General features: G+C 31.8%; 2 protein-coding genes across 3 annotated transcripts in view; one reads left to right on the top strand and one right to left on the bottom strand.

Moving 5' to 3' along the window:
• Positions 1-1,357: 1,357 nt before the first annotated feature.
• LOC134715744 (cytosol aminopeptidase-like) lies at positions 1,358-20,582 on the bottom strand. The gene is made up of 13 exons (XM_063578143.1): positions 20,469-20,582; positions 16,402-16,514; positions 15,257-15,417; positions 12,967-13,035; positions 11,919-12,030; positions 10,310-10,474; positions 9,426-9,581; positions 8,605-8,729; positions 6,549-6,637; positions 3,585-3,687; positions 3,145-3,224; positions 2,218-2,367; positions 1,358-1,627 (listed from the first exon to the last, which is right to left on the bottom strand). Exons 1-13 carry the CDS (start codon positions 20,568-20,570, stop codon positions 1,478-1,480), a joined length of 1,575 nt encoding a protein of 524 aa, XP_063434213.1. The 5' UTR covers positions 20,571-20,582; the 3' UTR covers positions 1,358-1,477.
• Positions 20,557-23,176, top strand: part of LOC134715742 (probable E3 ubiquitin-protein ligase HECTD2) — a 43,261-nt gene continuing 40,641 nt past the window's right edge. For both annotated transcript variants that reach the window (XM_063578142.1, XM_063578140.1), the window contains exon 1: positions 20,557-20,938. In XM_063578142.1, the coding sequence (XP_063434212.1) occupies positions 20,732-20,938 (207 nt within the window). In that variant the 5' untranslated portion in view covers positions 20,557-20,731. The remainder of the gene's footprint in view (positions 20,939-23,176) is intronic.

Raw genomic sequence — 23,176 nt, 5'->3', positions numbered from 1 at the left:
TGAATTCTTATGAGTAAAATGTTGTTAAAATTTTTGTTTTTATTATTTTGCATTAACCCTTGGTAGTTTTGTAAACTTGAATGTCTCTGGATTAAAGAAAAATGATAGAAAAAAGATTAGCAATGACTTAATTTTTTACCATGTTTGTCACACTTTGGCATCATTTTTTTTTAAATAGCCCATATAGACATTAAAGGTCGACAAACATGTGATTTTTCCTTCATCCATGAAAATTGGTACCAAAGAAAATAAATGAATCCACAGTAGCAAATAATTTCAAATTAGTGTTTGCTACTTTTCCTCTAAGCATGCAGAATTAATAAGTAAGAGCAAAAACTGGTTGGCTTGGAGTCAAAATTATATGTCAGAGTAAAGTGACATGTCTTTCTGATAACTATTACCTTGTGAACTACATGTAGCACATTATACATTGAATGACAATCCTAGTCATTTAAGATTAGAGTTCAGCGCCCCAGTTTACCAAAATGTATAATTATGAGTTTTGAATTTTAAAGATTTTCTGATGACTGCCCACATTTTTAAAAATTGTTTCTTTTAGAATTTCTTTTAGAATTATAACACAGTGTTGACTGTTGTACCCATATTTTGACTATCTTATTTATTATGTCTGTTTTGTTCACGCATCGTTGTAAATATAACTGAGTTTGATGAGACTGTCGTATAAGTTAGAGGTTTAGCACTTCAAAACCCATTTTCTACATTTGAAAATGCCTGTTCCAAGTCAGGAATATGACAGTTGTTGTCCATTCGTATTATACGTGTTTTGTCATTTGATTTTGCCATGCAGTTAGGGACTTTTCGATTGAATTTTCCTTGGAGTTCAGTATTTTTGTGATTTTGCTTTTTTCTACAGTTTCTTTAAACATTGCGCTGGGTATTTTTTTGAAACTGTACGTTGAGCTGTGGTATAATAGGTAATTACAAATGAATCGGCATTACATAACTTAATTCTTGTTGTCGGCACTTGATTTGAATGAATGCATTCTTATTTTGTTATAATTGAAATTTCTGGGTCATGCTTCTAATTTTGTCAAAAAATTGGAAGACATGTAGAAACTGTCTAAAAAATAAGATGTGGTATGATTGACAACTAACCACTAGAAAAAAAAGACAGATGTTACAAAGAATAGGTTATCATGCAGTCATACGGTCATACCAGAAAAGAAGAAAACATCAAAACAATTATGTCAAGATTACAATGTTCTAGGATGAAACCTACTGTTGTGTGAGTACCATTGAATTTCTGTCCAATCAAAACAGTGGAGTAAAATGTTCAAATCAAAACCGATGTGAATTGATTATTTGAGCTATTAAAATACAAAACATCTATTCTATTTCAAAATTGTATTATCAATTTTACAATCACATTTACACACTTTAATGTCTAGAGTACTACATGTTATATCACTAAGACTATTCAATAGTACACACTTTAATGTCTACAGTACTAATATCATCAAGACTGTTCACTAAGTAACTTTAAAAATTCAACAACTGTTCTTGTTGGGCGACCTGACATTCCCTTGGATAAGTATGGAACTTCATCTTGGTTCATCATAACACCAGCTATATCTAAATGCATCCACTGCTTTGCAGTAACAAATTCCTTAAAAAGAAATGAAATAATTTAAAATGATTTAATAAGTAGACGTGAAACTTTTATACTTTCATGTGTCCTTCTTCGGCAATGATAAGCAATATGTTTATGGTTTCATTACTCTGGAAGAATGAATGTGAACATTATACTGACCCTTAGACATCCAATTCCTAATAATATGTTAAAGTCTGTCTTATTATTCATTGAGGCCAAAAAAATATGTAATGTTTCACAAATTTTGTCAAGCAATTCAGGAGCAGATAAGGATACAAAAAATTGAAAACAACACGTTTAATAATTTCAATGTGTCTGAAGCGCTTTTCTGGATTTACATTCATCAGGAAAGCTCAAAGCCAAACATTTGAAATACAAGGATGTTTAAGTACCGAAACCGGTGAAGAGCTATATGACAAAAATGCCTAAAAATGATAGCCAAAAGTGGGATGAAAGGATAAACACAGGAGGCTGGACAGACAATTCATTGAAAATTTCATCATTTCCCATACCTATCATTAATATATTTATGCTATTGATCTCCTGTTCCTAACTCATTAAAGATTTTCACTGTATTATTAAATCCATCATGATAGATAACTAACCTTGAGAAATGCTGCAGCAGTACACGCTCCACCAGAACGTGCATATTTACCAATATTATTGACGTCTGCTAGTTGTGATTCTGTTACTTGTTTACTATAATGCTGTAATAAAGGCATCCTCCATACACGGTCACCAGTTCTACTACCAGCCTGATGAAATAAAAAAAATTTTCATAAACAATTCTGATACACAGTTTAACACATACAATCTAGGACAAAAGTTGTGAGATGAAAACCTTAAAGCATAACTTATCAAACAAGAGTTTAGATTAGGGGCTTCTATGTCTTTCTTAATCCTTATGCTCATTACATAAAAATGAGGAGATGTGGTATGATTGCCAATGAGACAATTATCCACTAAAATTCAAATGAAGTGGATGTTAGCAATAATAGGCAACAAAATAGCCTTCAACCCACACCATATAGTTGCCTCTGACATGAAATATATGATCAAAAAATTAATTTATGAAACTAACACCCTAATTTATAACAAAACAATTTGTGTAAAATAAATATGACAGACTTGAACCAACAACCACTGAACTACAGGCTCCAGACGGTTTCATTCTTATAAAAACTAGAGAACTTTGAAATACATGAAATATAATTTTTTTTAATTTTATCTTATTTATGATTTATTTTAAAACATTTTTTTATAAGCCACAAAAGTCAAAATTGGATTCCGTTTAGAATCTTTTGTTCAAATTGACTATTGTTTTTGTATCAATTTAAACTGCAGCCAAATTCTAAATTTTTGTTGGAATGAATATTCCAATTACGACTCATTGTAGATTATCGGGGAACTACATTTCAATGTCTATAGATTAGGAAGTTATCTGGCTTCTTCCTGTATCATGTGTATGAGAGACTAAAGTTAGAACAAAATTACCAATCTTTCCAAAATAAATAATTTCAACACAGACAAACCTTTTGAAGAAGTTCCCACATAGTGTTAGAATTAGAAAATACACCTGTAACTGCTGATCCTAGAGCTACATCAATAGCACCTGGAAAATAAAAGTTTTAGTTGATACTTTGACACTTACAATACAAACAGGAACACAATGCATAATCCTCCAAGAGCACTGTCTATACCTCGTTTAAAATAACAACAATTTTCTTTTTTTCAATGTTTTTTAAAAAGTTTGAAATAACACACAATAAATAAAACCATTAATTTGTTTATAAAAAAAATGTTCTGTTTCCAATTACATGTACTTATGATAAACCTTCTTAGGAATCATAGATTCATTCTTACTGGGAAGCTCCAAGCATGCTGGGAGGTTAAGGATGCTTAGAGCTTTTTTAAGTAGGCTCTTCTCCACATCTAAGGTGACAATCATTATCATGTTCCATTATTATAATACCTGTAAGTGTAGCCATATCTAATACAGCCGTGGGATTAAATGTATCAGCATAACATAAAGCATCAGCTAAAATCAATCTTCCCTCTGCATCAGTGTTATCTACCTGTTGATGAAGAATAACATTTTGATTATACTAAGAATAAACAGCAGTCTGTGAAACATGACATCAGATACTTCAAACAAGATATTTGTCTTGAAAAAAAGAAGCAAGCGAAAAAGATTTTTTTTTTTTGTGAAAAAAATGTTTTTTTCAAGCTTTTCTCATACATTAGTGTAACCATATACAGTACATTCCGGTTATTTGCATAGCCTATTTGTCAGACGAAATTATGCAATAAAGCGGAGTATGCTTATATCCGAAATGACAAAATACGGAGTCAAATAACATCGATAGTGCAGATCAGCAAAGAAGAAAGATGTACGTCCATAGTCCACTTACAACATAATGAATGCTTATTTATTCTAATAAAAGTTATTTGTCTACTGTCATACATTTTATTTCATTGTGTATTCTTTCAATAAAGTTTATAAACACATTTTGTTTTAGTTTATTTATGTACCGACTTTTCCTTTACCTGAGATACGAAAATAAAATTGTTCTAAAAATAGATTTGTTTCTATGACCCGGATGTACAAATTAAATTGTTACGCTTTATTTAAAATAAACTGTTTAACAATACAACACAGTTTATAATCATTGTAAACAATAATTGTGCAATGAACTGCCTTTGATATGCAGTATTTACCAATTACACAGTGATGTTACACTGTTACTTTAACACCGATAGTTTCGTTTATGCAAAGCAGTTAACAGGTGATGGGGCCATGCACGGGTTATTTGCTGGACACGAGTGTTGAAAGTGAGAAAATATAATAATCAGAATTTAATTTTCTTTTAGAAAAATATTAAAAAGGAAAGATTGATGTATAAAATTCTTCAACCATATATAAATGCCCTGTAATATTTAACATAAATGTAGATCACCCAAGCTGAATTACGAAATTACACATTGGATAATGATCGATAATTAGCAGGCGTTGTTGTTTTAAAAATTCACCCAAAATATAATCTATGAACAATGTTTGAAATCCAATCAATAATTAACACCTTTTGAGATAGAAGATCATAGAATGGTTGTGTTTTTACAACAATCAGCTGATTGACATTTTTATGACCTCGAGGCTTAAAATAGAATATGGGAAACTTTACCTGTGGACACAACGAGGCCTTTTCTATAATCATATAAACACGAAAGATACTGTTTTAAAACTTTATTTGAATAACACACAAGTAAATGTGAAATAAAATGAAAATTATGATGCATTCAAGAAAAATATACTTACCAAATTGCCGTTTCCGGTAAAAAATCTCGTCAGTTTTAACTGAGCATATCTAGCTGGCGATTATTTTCTATGCAATAAACCGAAATGCCACTTGTAAGGCTATGCATATAACCGGACAATTTAACATTAGGTGAATGGGAAATGGTTTTGTGCAGGAGAAAAGTATGCAATTAACCGAATTATGCTATTAAGCGGTATGCAATTAAGTGGAATCGACTGTACAACCTAAAAGTACAGATTTTAGTAAAATTTGACAACATGGTCTGGTTTTTGAGAGATCGTTTTTAACCGAATTTAAACACAGAGCACAGGTTTCTACAACCTAAATTTTCAAGTCAGATTATATATAAATGTTATAGCAAACATTTTGTGGCGGGGTGGGTGGGTACAAATTCTATTCTGATTCTCAATGTTTAAAGGAAAAAACAACATCAAAATGTCATGAAACAAGAGAAAGAACATAGCACCCCCTTTGATAATAAATTGCTTCCTAAAGTGCAGCTGGATACAAACGCAGAGGTCCAACCATGAACAGTTGGGGCAAAAATGGACACAATATTCGGACTTGATACAGGTCTGATTTGGATTGTAATTTAATATTTGACACATAATAGGTTTCTGACTCAGAATAACTGTAGTCAAACACTTGAATTGAATTTGTGATTTGAATTTATATTATTTTTTTTTCTTTTGTTCAAAACACTATGCTGTTGCTAATTGACCCCCCTCCCCTATCGTGATACGAGTTTTACGGATACGTTGAGGAAACAGATATAGCCGTAGGGAAGGATGATAAATAATGTTATTAGACTGTTATCCTGTTAGAATCAAATGCACTAATATTAATGGCGTAGAAGTTAGCATGGGGGAGAAACAGCAATTGGAGCATGGAAATTCTACACTGGTCGAGCATGAACATGTGGCATATGTCCGAAAGACAGAAGTTAAAGAACTACGGGTACTGTCAAGGAAAAAGTCTGGAGGTGTATCATGTAGGCCTTCTTCCATCTCCCCGTAGTGAGCAGGGGACAACAGTTATATACATGTTATGATTGACAATTCATTACATTCGTACAAATGGCTAATAGAAGAGGTCTAAATAATAAATGAAAAATAGCATGACTTGAATGGAGAGTTCTCAGCTCATTTGCACTCATCTTGCATCTTCTTTTATCTTTTCTCATGTAATTTACCTGTAAAATAATCGGCGCAAATGAAAAAAAAAATCAGCGCAAATGAAAGATAAAATCAGCGCAAATGAAATGCAGATCGGCGCAAATGCAAAACACTGAATAAATTGACAAAAATAAAAGATCACCTCAAGACAATACAACATTTCTTAGTACATAATTTAAAAGCAGTGTAAAGGAAGTAATTCAAAATGTTATATTTTCTAAATATATGGCAAATAAGGGTCATTACCTAGATTTTGTAGTTCAAGGAACATTGAATTGTGATAGTGTGCGTGAGACATGTATAATACTGGGCTGAATCTCTTATTATTACTCTAAATCTACACTCAAAGCAGAATTATGAGCTGATTTCACTACCTGCACATATGTTTCTATCTTATTTTGTTGCCTAACTACAGCATTTCCATTCTTAATTTAATGTCTTTACCTGAATAGTTTTACCATTCCTAGCAGTAACAACATCACCAGGCTTTACAGCATTACCGCTTGGCATGTTTTCACATAATGGAATAAATGCTAAAATAAAACAATATGAAGAAAATTATCAAATTGAGCATTATAAAACTCTTTAACTGAAATCTAATTTTGTCTTCAATATTTTCTTTTTTAAACACAACATGGTTCTTTTTTTATTTATATTTTAAGAGTTTCTGTATTTAATGCTTTTAATCGTTTCCTTTTTTGACTGGATTAGACATTCTAAAGCTGTGTGAATGCAGAAAACACGAAAATATGACAAACATGAACTTTGCTAAGAAAGTTCTTTAAAGTTAGTCAAGCAGTGTATAATAGTATTGATCCATATTGTAGTTTGACTACAGTCTTCACCATGAACTGTAAAATCTACAGGCCCGATGCTCAGTTTTTGAAAATTTTTAGTAAAATTCTGTTGGCTGGTAGATATGATTTTTACAGGCCAGAGAGCAATTTTACAAGCTTGGCCTACCTGGGCTGACATTCAGTGTGAAGACTGTGACTACATAATATTTTTATTGCATTTAACTAATTACTCTAGCGTAATTTCAAAAAGATTGCTAGCATTTATTGATGAATATCAAATACAACCTCATTAGTCCAAGCCAGGGGACATAATTTCAAATGAACATCTTACACAACTACAAGTACCATAGATGTTGGGTATATTCCAATCAATCAAACAAAACCATTAATTAACAAGAGGCTGTCAGAGCGGCAGCAAACTCGATTTATTAACATTTATTTGTGTCCTGGCATTTTTCAATATCAGAAGAACCATAACTGCTAAAAAGTTAAGCAAAAAGAGTCAATATTAAACTTGACCTCCATTTTGTCATCAGTAACAACATATATAAATTTGAAAAGCTTTGGTTGAATTGTTTATGAATAAATGCAACAACATGACTGGTAACACAATAATTTTTCAATCTTTTAAGAACCATAACTCCTGAACAGAAAAAGTGAAAATCACTATTATTGAACCTGATCTCAATTTTGTCATCAGTAACAACCTATTTAAATTTGAAAAGCTTATGTTGACTGGTTCATGAGTCAATGCACGAACACGACTGGAAAGACCATTTTCAATCTTTGAAGAACCATAACCCCTGAACGATAAAAGTCAAAATCGTCATTTTTGAACTTGGCCTCCATTTTGTTGTCAGTAACAACATATTAAAATATTTAAACGCTTTGGTTGAACTGTTGATGAATTAATTCATGGACAACATTAAGCTGCTGCCGGCCCGCCAACCTTACATCCCCAAATCATTAATGGACATTTTTGTCCCAAAGTTGGTTATCAGGTGCAAAAAGCGTAAATTTTGACAACTTTTCATCCTTTCTCATGACCCAGAAGACTCAGGGTATCCAGCTGTAGCCAGCATGTAGAGTGGACCCTAGTTAACAAATTGACCCCAACAGTTGTTATGTGGGAGTGAATCTGATCTTGGTTCAGCAGTCTACAGAAGGTCATTTGGACCAAAAATAAGGAATTTCAAGATTTTTTCCGATATTAATGACTTCAAATGGACCTGAAACCGTAAGTAGTCATTTCCTATGCGTATTTCAATATTAATAATGATCGGTAGTTATATGGCAGTGGGTTTGCACTATTTTGCAAGTTCTATACCTCTGAACTTCCTGTGTAAGACACAGATGTGAAGCCCACCCCTCCAAAAAACCGAGTTTCAGCTGATTTCAATTTTCCAAGTCCATATTTGTACTCAAAATGCAACTTATTCATGAGAAACATGAATATAGGTAGCCTCAGGTTGACGGAACATGCACCAATTTTAACATAAGTATCATTAAGTTGACTTCTAAAAGTATGGAACGCCATTGGAGCCAAATAACAGTGTTTTGGGTAGGCCCGTCATATGAAGGTCACAGAATGGTAAGGGTTAATAATTTAAAGCTCATAATTGACATTTATATCCATTTTGAATCTTTTTATGTACCATCCCTCAATCTGCCAGTGTTAACATCATATAAATACAGACACCTACCTTTGATATATATAGGTAAATTAAGTCTAGCTACAGCCAATAGAGATCCTGCTACACAAGCTGCCCCACCCATATCAGCCCTCATCATATCCATACTAGCTGAAGGCTTGATTGATATTCCTCCACTGCAATGACAAAATAACTGTTTAATAACTTTTGCTTGTGCACTTGGGTTTTCAGATTTCCTGTGTACTGTTTGCTTGTTTTGTATTAAACCTGCTTGTTTTAAATGTTTTGTTTGTAATAAGGCAATATGAAAGCTGAAAAGCTCAATAGAGCTTTAATATTTCTATAAATAAAGCTTTTGAACATGACACAAAATCACTGAATTTACCTGAAAGAAATTAAAAGCAAAGGAATATAGTGCTTTTATTGATCTTTTTTATCATGTTTATCTCAGTCACAATGAAGCCTCCAACAAAGAGCAAAAACAATTTCTAGATTACTCAGCACCAATTTCAACAGAATCGGTAACAAGTTTTGAATTAATCTAAAACTGTTCACAGCTGTGGGGTTTACTTCTGTCCTAATCTATGAGGTTTATAGACTTCCCATTTTTTGAAATTACCTTTGAGTTCAGTGTTTTTTGTAAATGCTTTATTACCTCTTAAAACATCAGTAATTTACTTACAAGTCTTATCCTCATTATAGCAATAAGTTTTAAAAAGTTAAAATTTTCAAACATAATATCAACCTTAGAAAAGTCATTACAAAAACTGCTTACTTTATAGTTGAGTTATTTTGCATACCAGTAATATAAATCTATCATGACAAACAATAGTGTCCATGAGATCAAGCTATAGAAGATCTGTGCTATATACCTATCAAATGTTACTCCCTTTCCTACTAAAGCTACAGGACTATTTGAAGAGTTAGTTCCCTTGTATTCCATCTCTAAAAATACTGGTGGTTCATCAGATCCTTTAGCTACACACAGGAAAGATTCCATTTTCTGAGACTTTATCCACTCAGTGTCTCTACAAACATTGAAAGAAAGAATAGCCTTTAGACAGGAGTTTGTCTGCAATTTAAGATATATGATGAAGTACCCCTTCATAAAAATTGTGAGATGTATTTGTTTAATGAAGGAGACAATATTCAGGTGCAAATCTTCTTATTCTCATAATCAAACAGTTTTAAAGACCATATTTTTTTTTATAGTTAATGCATTCACTTGTTGCAAGTCCTGACAATTCCTTACACCCTCTTCAAAATTCTGGCTCCACACCTGTTGTATCATCATGAAATGTTCTTTTTGATAAATACGAACTAGAAATAATTAGAAGTGAATGGTATTTGCAGTTGTTATCATTAATATTAGTATCTTTCAGTTGTGTGTTCTCTAAAACAATGCTGAAGTCAGCCAAATCCAGGGTTGAAACACAGTACATCATGTTAAGTGGGAGCCGATGGCATACCTTGCAGATCAGCTGGTTTTTGTTGTCTTTCATAAAGGATGATAATTTTATTTACCATGGTGCTACATCAAATTCTAATATTACATATATTATGTAAGTCTACATATGTTACAACTTTATGAAAGAGTTTCTTCTGACATCAGATAACCTTTGGTTATTATAAAGGGCTAAAATTAACATAATTTACATAAGACTTGGACTCCAATTTAGCCCAATAATGTTAGATCTACAAATTTGCATTTTATATAAAAGGAGTGTGCAAAGAATTATGTTGTAATACTATGTACCTCACTGTAACAGATACTTTCTTTGTACTTGACAAACGTTCACTAACAATCTGTGAAAATATTGTAGGTGTTAATTTATTAGCTGGCATCTCCATTAATTTACTGGCAAACAACTGTCCCTCCGCCAAATACACCCCTCTGGTCCACAGATCACTTGTCCTGTCTCTATCAATATAAATTTTTAAATATATGGTCAGATCATATGTTTTTGTATGTCATATGTATTACATTTGTACTACTATGCATGCTTCTTCAATGGAAATTGTGACGTCACAATGCATTCTTAATAGTAAAAAAAAACATGAGACGATGATACAGAATAAAGAATAGTGGTATTTTTTATTTTGATACTAACTTTATCAGCAAGAATATCAAGCAATTATTCATTTTTTATCAGGAATTTGTCTTAATTGTATATTTTGTAGGGTTGAGAATAAAATGACATAAGATAGTAAAACTACTTTAATTCGTACAAAATTTTTGGATAGTTGTTCCATTGTATGAACAAAGTAGCATTGATAAATTGATGCAGAGGAACTTTAGCATATATGTGACTGCACTGATACATGGCATCATTGCCTTATATTTTCTAGTATCAAGTCCTGTCCATGATCTTAAAAAATATTAGAAGTAAGATCAAGGGGAAAATGTTAAAATTTGCCGATAAATATTCAAATTGAATTGTTAATACAAAAATTAGAGTTACTTTTTAATCAGAAAGCCACTGAAGAATACATTTTACAAAAAATCCAGACATCCAGTGGAGCCTAAATGGCCTTCAATACAGAGTTAGGCTTTCTGAAGTATGTAAGTTTCAATAAAGTAGGACAACACTCCTTGATAAAAGTTAATGTATATGTTTTAAACAATAAAACTGTGTTCCACACTATTAAAGGTTAATGCAAAAGACAGTTTCACAAATATTGAGGTGTAATACTACCATTGGTTTTCCCCTGTTGCCTATGTTAAATTTGCACTTTTCAACAAATTGTGAAGAATTTACCTTTGTTTCAAATAATAAAATGCATGAGTAAAGTTTTATCCTGTCTGGTACTATTGACAAAATTCACTTTACATTTCATTGCATATAAGAAAACAATCAGCACTGGAAGTTAGCAAATCAAGTTTTCAAGTCTTTTTTTAACTGTGCACAAGCTTTAGTAACCATGTAATCTCAAAACATTCTATAATGAACCAAGGTTCTGTGTTGAGGGTACCTTGACCTATAATGGTTAACTTTAAATTGTTATTTGGATGGAGAGTTGTATCATTGGCACTCATACCACATCTTCCTATATCTATAGAAACCCCAAATAAAAAAAAATAATGGTGCTTTGAAATACCAAAGATGTATGTTTATAACCCAGAAATATTTTACTGTAATGAGATGTAGGATTAATTACCTAGCCTACAACTGTCAAATTCAAGAGAATTTTTTTTTCGACCTATTTTCGTATCCAACCGGATGTGAAGTTCAATGATTTTGTGGTATTACACCTAAATTGATACTCCCATCTTCAAATCAAATTTCATGTAAAAACTAAATGTTAAAATTTTTCATAATATACATACACCAATGATAATTTTCAACTCTGTTCCTGTTACTAACCTGTCCTGAGAAAATTGTGTGTAACAATTGACCTTGACTTGAGGTTTCCTTTTGTCCTCTGATTTCAGTTCATCATAAGAATGTAAAGATAATACACTACCCTCTGCAGCGGCTGTCAACAAGTAAAGAAATACAACAAAATTACTGACAGCAGCTCTAATATAATTAAATTTTATTTGGTTCTTCTTTTAAGAGGGTGTTAAAGGGTTATTTTCGTGCAACATGTTTTGCCATCTTTTATTTCACGTACAGTCATGAAAAAGGTTGGTTATTCATCATGTTTCGTGAAACCGGTAAAAAAATCAATGTGCAAGAATTTTTAATTGTTCATCGGGAAATGGCAATTTCATTTCACGTTCTTTCGTGCAAAAAACCCCCCTTTTAATCATAAATGTCCCTTTTTTTTCTTTAGTATACATATTTTGGTATTGCTTATAAAATATTCAAGCACTAATACATCCTTGGCTTTACATTTTTTTATGTGACCATTCCTGATGAAGGATGCACTTGATGCTCTGGATTAAATAATTCAATATAAATGTCCAACCCATGGTGAAAACAAATCTATGGCTGCCAAGAATTATTTCTTAAATATTTTTTAACAGAAAAACTTCTCAATTTAAATGGTTCCATGGGAATGATGATGGAAGTGTTTTACGACCTTGCAAGGTCAGAAAATCCATGGGAATAACAACTTCTTCTAAATCAGTCTACTTAATCTCTTTATTGAATATTCATTCTTATTTTACATACAGTGATGATACCTGTCCAATCAACTTTTCAAAATCTCCATGGGGGATTTAAAGTTCAAGAAGGCTAAATTCTCCCTTTATATCGTCATTCATGTTTTTAATGTAAATCTATATTGTTTGAATGAGTGTGTATTTGCTTAAATACCCTTTTAATTCATTTGAATGCCTATTAAGATATTCTAAGTTTATAAAGAATTTCAAAATTCAAGTCAACACGTCTCATGGAGAAAATGACACATAAATCGTTGGCAGGTCTGATTTTGTAGATGTGTGTGTGTAACTATTTAACTTCTCACCTTCAGCATCACCACAAGGGTCAACCTCTACTTCTGTCTCTCCAATATCTCGTAACTGTCGAACAGCACCTGTTATTTGTATATAAGTTAATTAAAAGTGAGGAAAACCAGAGCTCACCAATATCTCTTAACTGTCGAACAGCACCTGTTATTTGTATATAAGTTTAATTAAAAATGAGGAAAACCAGAGCTCACCAAGTAGCTTGTAATTAAGAAACAGAAAAATCAAAGTTAAATGCCCTTGGTAAGGATCTGTTCATTTTAGACATGTTTTCAAAATTGCAAAGGGCAATAACCTTCACTATGGACACTTCGAAATTTCATGAAGCAACCTAATCTTTACTGCCCCCCCCTCTCTTTACCTATAGAGCAGTCCATTGCACCCAAAAGTGGTAAATTGTGGATTTGTTTGTTTTTCAATAGTGTGAAAGACATCGCTGATATAAACCTATGATATATGTTTCATAAAATTCTGGTAATAGTTTTACACACGAAAGAGCTGCCAATGCAATTTTCCATATAATCAATATTTACAAGGGGCATAACTCTTTAAAAATAATTGAAAGGTACTGATTTTTGAACTCATCAAATACATTGATGATAAAATTCATAAAGGTTCCATGGAACCCAGTGTCTTGCCTTCTTTTTCTGTTAATCGCAGGCTCAACAAAAATGAGGAATTAAATAAATCAATAAAAATATTCCTATGGATACTATCTTTTGGTTGTAAGAAGCTTCTGTCCAAGTTTGGTAAAAATCCAGGATAGTTTATGAATCTAATAAATGTTTAAAAACTTTAAATGCAGACTGAATTTAATGTTAACTGGAAAAAAACAAAATTTCCTTCTAGATACTAGCATTCAGAATCATAAACAAGCTTCTTTCCAAGTTTGGTACAAATCCAAAATAGTATAAGAAAGTTATTAAAATTTAAAAGTTTAACTACAGAGTGAATGTGTTGTTTCCTGGCAGAAAATCTAAGTCCATTTAAAAGTAAAATAAGGAAAAACTGGATTATTTTTTACAAAATTTACTTTAGCATTTGAATCATAAACAAGCTTCTGTCCAAGATTGGTACAAACCCAGGATAGTTTAAGAAAGTTATAAAAAAAATTAAAACTTTAACCACAGAGTGAATTTTATATATCCCAGCAGAAAAACTAAGTTCATTTAGAAGTAAAATACGGAAAAAATGGATTTTTATTTTAATAAAATTTACTTCTGGATACTATCTTTATGATCACGAACAAGCTTCTGTCCAAGTTTAATAGAAATCCAGGATAGTTTAAGAAAGTTATTAAAATTTCAAAAACTTTAACCACAAAGTGAATATTTGTGGACGGATACGCAGAGGAAATGCAAGATTGCTATGTCTCGCTTTTTCGACTGAAGTCAAAGGCTGGACAATAAACCTTCAGTATGAATATCTTAAAAAACTGGCAAGTATGTTACACATTAAAGACCTCATAAGGCAAAATTCCATATAATTGATAATTTCAAGGGGCATAATTTTTTTTATAAATTATTCATCAGCACTGACTTACAATCTAATCACAGGCATTTTTAATAGAAACACATAATTTAAGTTCAATAAAATTCAAGCGAGAATTGTAACATGAGAGGGCTAATTTTCCAAATTTATGTTTCTATGGGACATAACTCTTTTTAAATAATTGATCAGCACAGATTTTGAACCTGTCTAAGACATTGCTGATGTGAACCTATAATATGACATAAGTTTTGAACACATGAGAGTGCTAACAATGGAATTTTCCATATAATTAATGTTTCCACAGGGTATAACTGTGTTTTAAATGGATGGCCCAGGGGTATTTCTATGTTCTGCATGTTGCATGCAGTGGACAAATAATAATATTTCAATTGATTGAATTATTGGTACCGATTTCAAGAATTTAAATGAAGATATTGTTGATTTATGGTAAATTTTGACATACTGATTTTGTGCATATATATCAGCTGTTATTGATTGATCACTTTTCAGTTGCAAATATCCCTTGTACCATAGTCAGGTTGAGAACCAATTATTCAATACTTCAAAAAGTTGGTTTGATTTGTAGATTTTTTTTTTAAAGTTGTCTCCCACAGATAGATAAGTTCTCTTGGGTTCTTATGCTATTCTTTTTATTTTTGCATATGGTGTTCAAATAGTAAAAAAATAGCAAAGGACCTCAGAGCTATGGTTCCGAAACTAGATAAACCCATGCAGCTGGTTAGTCTAACATTTCATTTTTTACACATAATAGAAAAAAAATTATGTGATATAACATACTAGCGACAGCACTTCTAATTTGATCTCTGCCTTCATCCAATCCTTCCAGTTCATTGTATCCAATTCCTTTTTTCCCTATACATACAGCTGTGACTGTTGAAAATTCTCCATCTAGTCCATAAAACGTACGACTTTTACCTTTCTTCAACTTTTTTTTCACTCTTCATTTTGCAAAAAAAATACACAAACATAACATAACATTTTAAATATAACTATCATGACTATAGTTATTTGTAAAATCACTATAATACTCTAATCTTGTTAATTAATCCTTATATATGTATACAGAGGATTTTTCATGCAAATCATCATTAAATTTACCAGTTTTGTTCCAAAGATTTCAAAGATAGTAAATTTGTTCAAACTTTTCCAAATATTGCCCATTTGATTAAAAAATTCTTCAGAACTTCGTTATGGTTATTTGTATTGTCACTTTGGAGCTTTTAAAATCTAACATTCTGTTAAACAAAAGCCATTTTCACATCAACTAGTATTATGTTAGAAATCTTAAAATTGAGAATGGAAATGGGGAATGTGCAAAGAGACAACAACCCGACCATAGAGCAGACAATAGCAGAAGGTCACCAACAGGTATAACATACTCTAAAACTAGGGCAATAGCTCTGGTAGCATGGATGGAGGCGATCACACACGGACACATAAAAACACATTTTCTACATTTTAATCAGACAAAGATGAAGTAACAAACATAAATACAAAATACTGACTACAGAAACATAATCTGACCATACATACTGATATATAACACAGGTCTTCAATGCAGCAAGAAATTCCCCCACCCTGAGGTGTGTATAGATTATTAATTACTTATATTTATATTTCAAAATGGCATGTATGTTGCTGTAAAGTCATTTAAATATAGTTATTGTAAAATACCTAATACATGTTGTACATAGATATAGGAAGATGTGGTGTGAGTGCCAATGTATACCTAAACGATAACCAATCCGCGACTGTACCATTCTTTATGGAGTGTTTTGTGTTAAAGTATAATTACTTTTTGTATCATTTATATTAGTTTTTTTTAACTCATCACATTAATGTTCACGACTTTGTCCTTTGATCTATGGATAATTGTCTCATTGACAATAATACCTACTTATTTGTGAACATATAATACTAACAGTTGTATGCCATTTGTAAGTTTCTTGTCGACTTTGTTATCAAATTTTTCTGCTGCATTTGTTAACAAAGTTTCATCCTCTCCTTCATAGACTCCCAAAACAAGACCTTTCTCCTGAAATTAACATGAATTAAAAAATTAAAATTTTGATTTAACTCATGGGATTTGTAGTCTATAGAATGCATATATATACAACTCGTCTAAACATCAACCCAACAATGTTAGATCTGTAAATTTGCTTTCGCAAATTTTTGGTTCTTCCCTCGCCGGGATTCGAACCCATGCTACTGTGATATCGTGACACCAAATCGCCTGCACTGCAGCCGTCCCGCTAGACCACACGACTTATGAATGCATATATATATATATACAGTGGATAAATATTGTATTACACTCGATGCAGTGGTAAAATCTATATATATATTTATATATGGTCTAGCGGGACGGCTGCAGTGCAGGCGATTTGGTGTTACGATATCACAGTAGCATGGGTTCGAATCCCGGCGAGGGAAGAACCAAAAATTTGTGTCAGCAAATTTACAGATCTAACATTGTTGGGTTGATGTTTAGACGAGTTGTATATATATATATATACTAGAACACACCCGTGATATCGCGGGTCCGTGACTGAATTAACGTATATAACTATTCGCAAGCCTTATTTTAGCTTTCAAATCTTTCTGTTTGAACCCGTCGAACTGGAACTTATCAATTATTGGTAATATTAATTATTTGGAAAACTAAAGGTCCTTGAATGGATTATTTTTAATCAACAGCATTTTCCTATATATATCAGTTATAAATACAGTTGAATTCTTTGATTCGCTGTTTTACGTCATGCCCGCTAAAACACTTAAAACTGTACTCATACACCTTATTTTTTAGTCCAGATTTTTAGTATTCGTATTGTTATATTAGAAAGTCTTACTGATTAAAATACTACAATAGGTAACAATTTGACAATTTAGTAGTGTCAACCATGTGATTAATTTATGACCCGTGTATATAGCATATTAATCCTGAATACACCGTTTGCTGGTGCGCCTGTCAGATGCGGAACGTACAGATAAGGTAATAGGTAACAGGTGAATATACTATTGGTATCGGTATCGGACTCGACCCGGAACTTCTTAATTATTGGCAATATTAATTACGTGGAAAACAAAAGGGCCTGGAGTGGTGTAATTTTTAATCTACACCTTTGTACTATATTAGTTATATATAAAGTTGAATTCTTTGATTCGTCGTTTTGACGTGATGACGGCTGACAAATTGGACCTCGTAATTTTAGTATTAAAGATATATATATATATATATATATTAAAAAAAGTTAAGTAAAGTCTGTATGCTGGTAACATATAAGAAAATTATTAAAAGATAATAACGGTTTCAATGCATCACTTTTTTACCAGTACTTTCACTGCTTCCGCAGATCTTCAGGTAATGTGACTTGTATATAAATAAAACAATTGATTGACGTTAACAATAGTATGACGTTAACAAATACAAGGGAGACTACTAATGTCATTTTAAGACTTTAAAATGTTACGTTAAAATTAGAATATCATTTATCATTTAATCCCGGGTTGAGAATGTTTATGAATAATTATTCCTTCTTCTTAATAAATATCGTATTACACTCAATGCAGTGGTAGAATAGATCTATATATATATAAATATCGTATTACACCTGATGCAGTGGTAGAATCTATATATGTTTAAATATACTTTTTCATTTTTTTGGTCTTTTGAAAAATGTTGTTTGTGCTGTTTTTAGACCCTTCGACAACGAAATTTGTTTGACATGCACACGTATAAAAATTGCGGTTTATATCCGACGCAATCATAGGTTTGAACGTAGTTTTCAATTTAGACTCGTATATATACATATGTATATAGATTCTACCACTGCATCGAGTGTAATACGATATTTATCCACTTGAGACAGTTAAATTTTCAAATTTAAATGTGAGGCTTGCCTGAGTGTTTTAAATATTTAAAATTTAACTGTCGAGAGTGGATAAATATCGTATGACACAATATTTGGTGGTGGAATCTATTTCTCTAATGATTTTCTAACATTATGCAGGCAAACTTAATTATTCCTTCTTTTCCAATGATCTGCAAAAAGATGTGTTCTTTCTATGTGACGTCATGATAGGCATGATCGCCTTTTTTCATGCCATCACAATAGGAATTTCAGAGGAAAGCAAGAGCTTTCGACGTCATAATTGGATTTTCACCAATGAAGTACTAAAATCAGACTAACCACACATTGATTAATTTTTTTTTATACAATAGGCGCAGAAAGGGATAAATTGACGAAGAATTAGAGAAATATATATTATATATATACATTAATTTTTGGTGCATAACGATAATATTTACACTTTATTTTAGACAGTACAAAAAATCAATTGATTTTGACAAATTATGTCAAATTTAAATTTATCTTTTTTATAAAATTTATCATTGTTTATAACGTAAGGTACCCAAATTGCACCTATTTTGACAGTTTTTTCACCTACGTTTTATATGATAAAGAAAAAAATGTCCATACTGTGTTTATTTTGTAGCCCTATCCTTCTTTATTGTATAGGTACACCAATTTAATTTTAAATCCATATTGAGTCATAAAAAAATGGGTTTGAATCAACCTCCAAACTATCCATGATTCTGTAATGAGGAGTACCCAAATTGCATCCATGCTTAAATTCACATTGTCAAAAGTCTAATTAAGAAATAATTCCTTCTTGTCATGCTCTATGCTCATTTTAACATGGGTAGGCATTATATTTGTCGATATTTTACACTGAGCGTTAGCGAGGTGTTAAATGTGGTCAAATATAATGCCTACCCATGTTAAAATGAGCATAGAGCATGACACGAAGGAATTATTTCGATTCTAATAGGACAAATACAGTATTTCTATAGGTCGAAGCGTACGAAAATACCGTAGAAATGTTTGGCTTTTTCTGTTTCCTCTCCGAGGAGTCTGCACATTACATTTTATAAGTTTAAAACTATGAGCAGGGTAAATATATGTTGTTTAATAAAATATATTTAATAAAAGTTTATGCTAGCTGCTTAAATGTATACATTTTAAAGGATAACGATGGGAATAACGTTAATACACACAGTAAGTTCATGCGCATGTGTAAAACATATTTTTTATGCTCATTAGAACACGGCTTTGTTTACAAAGCGTAATAAGGACGTCATATTAGAATAACCGAGCTTTTATTTAATTTCTTCAATTATTTGGAACAATTGGATATTTGTCCATGCTTACTCTTCATATTTTACAAAATGGATACTTATAATATATTGTATTTGCTTATTTAAAAAAGATGACGTTTTGATGACGTCTCATGGTGACGTTTTCGTACATTTTGCTTTTTCAGTAAACAGTCCATCTGTTGATAAATACTGTGAACGTTTTGTGTATATTTAAATATGTTTACCTATGTTGAATGACATGCATAGTATCAAATCATAAAAATACAAATTGTTTAGTCTCTAGGTAATCTTGTAAGATTTTTGTTGCTATTTTTTCTAAATAGCTGCAATTTGGGTACTCGGTGCAATTTGGGTACCCTTACGTTAGGTAAAACTTTCTTGTTCAAAAAAATAATCTCAAAACTGAATTGTGTCTTTTGTGCCTGACGTTTTGTCTGAGACTTTTGTTTTGTGACTTATTGTCCTAAATTCGATCTTGGAAGTTCAAACTAGCTTATAATTTGTTATAGTCCGATTTTGCAAGGACGAGTTTGTTATAGGCCGAGTTTGTTATAGGCCGAGTTTGTTATGTGCCGAGATATCAGAGAGTCATTTTTAGTGCGATTTATCATAGGAATAAAAACGAAAGCATATAATGAAAAAATAATGTTTTAAAAAAACAAATAATATTATAAAGAAAAAAATCCACACCTCAAAATACTGGTCTTGCGTGCAAAGAACAGAAAAGGGGGTTCTTGTCCTTTACCACTCGCCCCAATTTACATCAGTGTCGGCAAATAACAGATAAACAGAATACAGAATAACAGATAATAAACTGAATAACTTAACCTTTCTCGTTGTTGTACTAAAATATCTATGTCGGGATACCAAGTTTAAAGCCGTTCTGCGAAGTTTCAAATGACAACTGATTGTCTTCATGGGCGCAGCCATTTTTGTTTTTATTTGATTCGTTTCGTAAATGATAATTCGTAATATCATTGTCAGTCGTTAATGTAAATCAAAATGGAGATGCAGGTGCACGTATTCTTCATTAAACTTTAAAATATAATGAAGAACGGATTATATTGCGATTTATATGACAATTTATTTTGATGGCAACCACTCAAAATGATGAGGAACAAATAAGATTAATAGAATGTCCAATATGTGATCATAAAGCGAAGCAGCAAGTAAACTCTCCTCCAAGAACAATCTGTCCAAAATGTGGAAACTTTTATGTGGACTCTGGGGAAGGACCTCCTCCGCCCAGAAGGCTAGCAAGAGAAAGACAAGAAAGAAAAAATATTCCTGAAAATGAGGTGAGGATTTTTTGTCGATGTGGAAAATTATACTTGATTTTTTTGCCCCGCAACGAAGTTGACAGTGCCATATAGTTTTACCCTTGTCCGTCATTCGCTTCGCGTCATTCTGTAATTCAGTTATTCTGTCATTCAGCAACAAACCATTATACAGAGTGTTTTTTTTCTAAACGCCTTCAGATATTGGGCTGAATTTTAGTATGTGCATGAGTTAACCATTGAGCATGATGATTCACAAATCAATTTTAAGTTTTGTTCCTCTCCGCCAATAATTACCTAAATTACAGGCTTTGGACTATGATATACATGTACACGGGGGTAACTTCGATATTTTTTTGGTAGGGGTGTGCCACTTTTGTCTCAAAAAACGTACCCATTTTAATATAACATTCACTGAAATTCAGTACCTACATGTATAGCATGTATAGTTACAAATGTATATAAATATTTAAGAAAGAACATGAAGAATAACCTATACATGATCTTATTTCATGTACTTATATACAATATTTAAAATATGTATGATATGACCCATATATTTTTGGCACATCCCCGTATACCCAATAATAGGGAGTTTCCATGTTCATAGCTATAGCCCCCTTTTCAATCAACTTGAAAATTAGTTCACATGTTTCCTATGATCTTTGTAATTTTAATGCCATATTAGAGTTTTTAACCCCAATTTCACGGTCCACTGAACATAGAAAATGCAGGTGGGGCATCAGTGCACTACATGTGTATAATCATGATAATGGACACATTCTTGTTATAAAAAACTATAAGCAGTACATGTAGGTCTAAAAATCTGTAGGTTCTAGCCTTTTCAGTTTTGCTTAAATATAAATTAAGTGTGCCACTGTGTGGTAAAGATCAGTAAACACAAGCACACATGCTGTGTCATCATACATGTAGGTGTTAGATACAGCTGACAAACAGTCCTGTTTGAAAATGTACAATATCACTCCATGTACATGTACTTGGCTATCTCAACTTTTTGGGGGTAATCATCAGTGCATGTGCACATGGTACTAAAAATATATGATATGTATGTATGATGAAGACAGAAAGAACATAAAAAAGCTAAGGTTTTTGAAAACAAATACATTGCTGTTGGCAAGTGGCACAGTTTTCCTGGGAAAAGTTGAACGTCAAAGTATTTCTTTTCATTTATATTATTAATTTAGAAAAAAATGAATTGATATGACAAATTTTTACCCTTGTCCTAATCTGTCCTGTACAATGTATGTCCCACAGTTGGTTTCCATTCTCTAACTTTAATATGATCACTCTAATGTTATGATACATTTTTGTACTTACATGTGCACACAATGCGTATTACACCACTAAATACAGATCAAAATTGAATTTAGGGGTGTCACATTTACTGTTCTAGAGTTATGCCCCTAGCCGGCCTTTAAAAATGTAAAAAATACTGAACTTTTCATTTCCCATCTTTTATTTATCTTGAATCGACCAAGTTTTATGAAACTTATATATATATATGTACAGTATACACCATGCTTATTACCACAAAATGCAGATCAAGTTTAAATTTCGGGGTTGTCAATTTTACTGTTCTAGAGTTATGGTCCTTTACCATGTTTACAAATGAGAAAAATGCCACAATTTTCGTTTCCATTATCCAACTTTCATGACTATCAAGGTTAAATTTGCCTCAACCAAACATTATGAAAAATTACACACTGCTTATTACCACAAAACTCAGATCACATGCACATACAAATTTGGTTAATGTCACTTTTACTGTTCTTCAATTATGTCCCTTTATATATCTAAAAGTACCCGGTATGTATAAAATATATATATGAGAGAGTGAAGAAACTTTTTTAGAGTAATTAATCCACAAATATAAAAATTGCTTGAATTGTCATACATGTACACATATCTGTTCTTTGACAAAATAGTCTTTTATCATTAAAAAAAATCCATGTTAATGGTATACGTGCATACATGAACATGATGAATGTATATTGTTCTTTGTTTTTTTCTATGGTACAACTCCATTTGACCTATAAAACTGCAGATGTTATTATTCAGTGTTGAGAATCACTGCCAGTTATTGAAAAATTCTATATACATTTGTAATCAGTCGTGTTAGTTATTAAATATAGGTCAATGATATCTACTGTGTGGATAATATACATGTACATCTAACACTTCAGCTAAATTTGCCCAAATTGGTTGATTTGAAACTCTAAATAAGCATTCTCTTATTTT

This window comes from Mytilus trossulus, chromosome 4, assembly GCF_036588685.1.
Source record: "Mytilus trossulus isolate FHL-02 chromosome 4, PNRI_Mtr1.1.1.hap1, whole genome shotgun sequence".
Lineage (NCBI taxonomy): Eukaryota > Metazoa > Mollusca > Bivalvia > Mytilida > Mytilidae > Mytilus > Mytilus trossulus.
This window is presented reverse-complemented; position numbering and strand designations above follow the sequence as displayed.